This window comes from Rhagoletis zephyria, unplaced genomic scaffold, assembly GCF_001687245.7.
Source record: "Rhagoletis zephyria isolate East Lansing unplaced genomic scaffold, Rhagoletis_zephyria_1.1 Rzeph_scaffold_36186, whole genome shotgun sequence".
Classification (NCBI taxonomy): Eukaryota; Metazoa; Arthropoda; class Insecta; order Diptera; family Tephritidae; genus Rhagoletis; species Rhagoletis zephyria.
The window spans coordinates 1-3,313 of record NW_016193241.1 but is presented as its reverse complement, the minus strand read 5'-3'; the positions used below and the strand labels follow the sequence as shown (position 1 = coordinate 3,313).

At 43.1% G+C, this 3,313-nt stretch overlaps 1 protein-coding gene across 1 annotated transcript; it reads right to left on the bottom strand.

Annotated features, from left to right (window-relative positions):
- Window positions 1-6: 6 nt before the first annotated feature.
- Window positions 7-2,735, bottom strand: LOC108354469 (uncharacterized calcium-binding protein B0563.7). Its single transcript, XM_017605651.1, has 5 exons — window positions 2,126-2,735; window positions 1,396-2,047; window positions 825-968; window positions 487-696; window positions 7-221 (listed from the first exon to the last, which is right to left on the bottom strand). The coding sequence occupies exons 1-5, from the start codon at window positions 2,126-2,128 to the stop codon at window positions 43-45; spliced, it is 1,188 nt and encodes a 395-aa protein (XP_017461140.1). The 5' UTR covers window positions 2,129-2,735; the 3' UTR covers window positions 7-42.
- Between the last annotated feature and the right edge of the window lie 578 nt (window positions 2,736-3,313).

Below are 3,313 nucleotides of genomic sequence, written 5' to 3'. Positions count from 1 at the left end.
AATTTCGTTAATACCAGCCAAATTTTTACCTAAGTATGTAGTTTAGTCATAACTCATTGACACAACTGATTTTGGTGTTGGTAATGGTGAAGTGGTATTCTCTTCCTCGTTCTCCTCATCGTTCTCTTGAGAGTCTTCCGGTTCACCCAGAGCGTGCACAAATTCATAAAAATCAATGCGTCCATCGCCGTCGACATCGACTTCTTTAATCATGTCCTCGACTGATACGTTAAAAATTAGACATTGGAAAGAAAAAAGAAGAGGCAGCGTAAATACCGAGCTAAGTAAAAGTGTTTATGACAGCAAAGAAAAATGTGAACGTGCTATTATTCAAAATTAGCAATCATTATCGACTTTAAGCGCGAGTGAGTGCCATCAGCACTTTGACAGCTGATTTATGCAACAAAGCATGAAAGCAAAGCACGAGCAATCACATTTAGGTAATTGTGAACTTAGCGATTATTTTTCTAACATTTTCACACTTACTATCTTCCTCATCCAGGTCCTCGCCCAAACATTGCAGCACCGCTCGCAAGTCTGAAGCTGTTATATAGCCACGATTATGCTTATCGAATACACGAAAAGCATCACGCAGCTCACGCTCCTCCTGATCGGCAGACGAGAGACCTGATTTGTCCTCGTAAGCCATGTTGGAAAGTATGTCTACAAACTCCTCAAAACTGACGTTGCCATCGCCTGAAATGTAAGAAAGAAGAAAATCGGTGCGTAAAGTACTTTGCATGCACAATTTTTTTATGTTAGTATTTGACAGCACCATCACAACACACTACCAGCTACTGCGGCCTATTTCTGCCCACTCTTACCATCCACATCGATTTCCTGCAGCATTTCCTGCAATTCCTCGACACGTGCGAATTGACCCAGTGAACGCATTACGGTGCCCAGCTCCTCCTTCGTTATGCAGCCATCGCCATCTTTATCGAATAAACGAAATGCTTCGCGGAATTCTGAAAAGTAAAAGAAATAAAAAGAAAAAATACCCAATAAAGTAGATTCGTGATACAACAGTGCTTGCTTGGCGATGCTACAGCACATGAATTGCAGCCACAGCAGAAAAGCAAACAGTATGAAATAGGACAGCTGGGACTGCTCAGTCAGTCTTTTCGCAGATTATATGTGCAATGTGAGGATTTAGTGTAAGCTAAAGACACCCCAAAGGCGTCTATCTTATTTTTGNTGAATTGCAGCCACAGCAGAAAAGCAAACAGTATGAAATAGGACAGCTGGGACTGCTCAGTCAGTATTTTCGCAGATTATGTGTGCAATGTGAGGATTTAGTGTAAGCTAAAGACACCCCAAAGGCGTCTATCTTATTTTTTTTATGTTTTGAAGTTTGTGTGTGCTTTTGTTCCTTCCTCCCCACCCAAGACTCACCCCGCATTTGTCCCTTAGAGATGCATGGACGTGCGCCACTCTCCGTCGACTCGGTCGAGGTGGTGCGCTGTGAAAATTGCCGAGTCGTCTTAATACGCCGCTTTGGTCGCTTTCCGCCACATTTCGCTGTGTTCGCTGCCTCTTCTTGCAGTTCACTTTTTCTTTGTTGCTGTTTGCGTGGTTGCAGAAATCTAGCGCTACGCTGCACCGGCGATTCATCGTAATAATCATTCTCGCCATCCACGCCATCTTCGAAGTCGTCATCTTCATCTTCATCAGCAACTACCGCATCGTCATAATCCTCTGCCGTCAGTGCATCGCGCTGCTCCACCGACTGCTCGCATGCTAATCGATTACAGCTAGGATCCAATACCAAGTCGGTCAGACGTCGACTGCGATGTCGTGTTGGTGTTTTTGCTGTTTTTGTAGACTCCGAGTCGGCTTCCGTGGCAGCCATATTGCTTGATTGTGGGTTTCGGCGTAGTTGGTGTTGTGATTGCGCTGTTGTTGCTATCGCCGCTGCGGTGTTGTCGCCTGTTGCGTCGTCTCTGTAGCCTGTATGCTGCTCGACATAAGCTGTGGTCTCAAGCTGTTGCTGCTGTTGCGGTTCCGCACTGGTAGCGTCATCCACACCAACTGTAGTGTTTCTCGTCTAAGTGCGCAATGAAAAATGGGGGGAAATATCGTGAAATTTTAGCCTTGGGACAATTACTAAGCAGCAACCACTCACCATTAGTTGCCTGAGTTCCCGGGCAAAGCTCGAACCGGCTAAAATGTTATTAACAGCCGTGAAGAGTTTTTTTCCTTCCAACTTGGCGGTATTCGTTGAATTTCGGGCGTTGAAGCAGAATTCCAAAATGGCAACAAAATTAAATGCGACGTACTATGTTGATGCAATTTTAATTTAAATTCGTTGCATGACCTCTTTCGTTCTAGCGCTCCATTTGCTTCACCCTGCGCAACTTAATTTCCCTACTCATCACTACCGGATTATATAGTCACGTTTACTTATCGTCGCTTTTAATTAACAACATCAATTGGTATGCATGCAGTAAAATGTCATTTAAACTGACAGCACTAATTGTCAACGTGTAGCGTATGCTACACTCGTCGTCGCTTGCACGCTGGTTCTACTAATGTACATCCATAAATTTCAGCAGCCGGTCATTCGCATGTCAATTTCCGTTTACGTGCTGAAACTGCAAGTGACATTTGCATTTTTTGTTTTTCAATTAAGAACGTATGCGTGTATTGCTGAATTTAGCAGCCTGTAAAAGAGAATTCGCAATTAAGTATAATTGGGCGAATTGATAATGCCAAAATGAGTGTTGTGTGAAATTGAATTATCAAATTTTCAATGGCAGAATGTGACTTCGAGTGCCGAAGTTGAGCCCAAAAGTGCTGTGTGAATATGACGTGATCATAAGTTAATTAACGCCTTAATTCTCGAAAGGTTTTAGTGAACATAAATAGAAGGGCGTTGTGTATTTTCCACTGGAATTCACGAAGCAGTGGCTGAAGTGACTTCACGGACCGAATCCAAGTGTTTTAAGTTTGAATCGTCTTTACAGCTGGACCGCTCGCAGCAATAGCGACAAGATCAGAAGTGGGATTTACTATGAAAACTTCGCTGAATCTCATCCTGCTACTTTTTAAACTTTCAAACAGTATCAGACGTCATAAAATAGCCCACTTTGTGAATCAAAGTATCCAGACCTAACCTAAGCTGCCATTAAAAATAATGTAATGTGGAACGTCATCCCTTGTAAAATTTGGGTTGAAGACTAACCGGTTTCGGCGTTGTGCCATCTTCAGTGTAAATGTTCGTTCTCTGCAATTAATGGATTGCAACGCAATCTAAGTTGGGTTGCCGATGGGCAACGCCATTGTACACTAGTTAAGTGATATAAATTTGAAG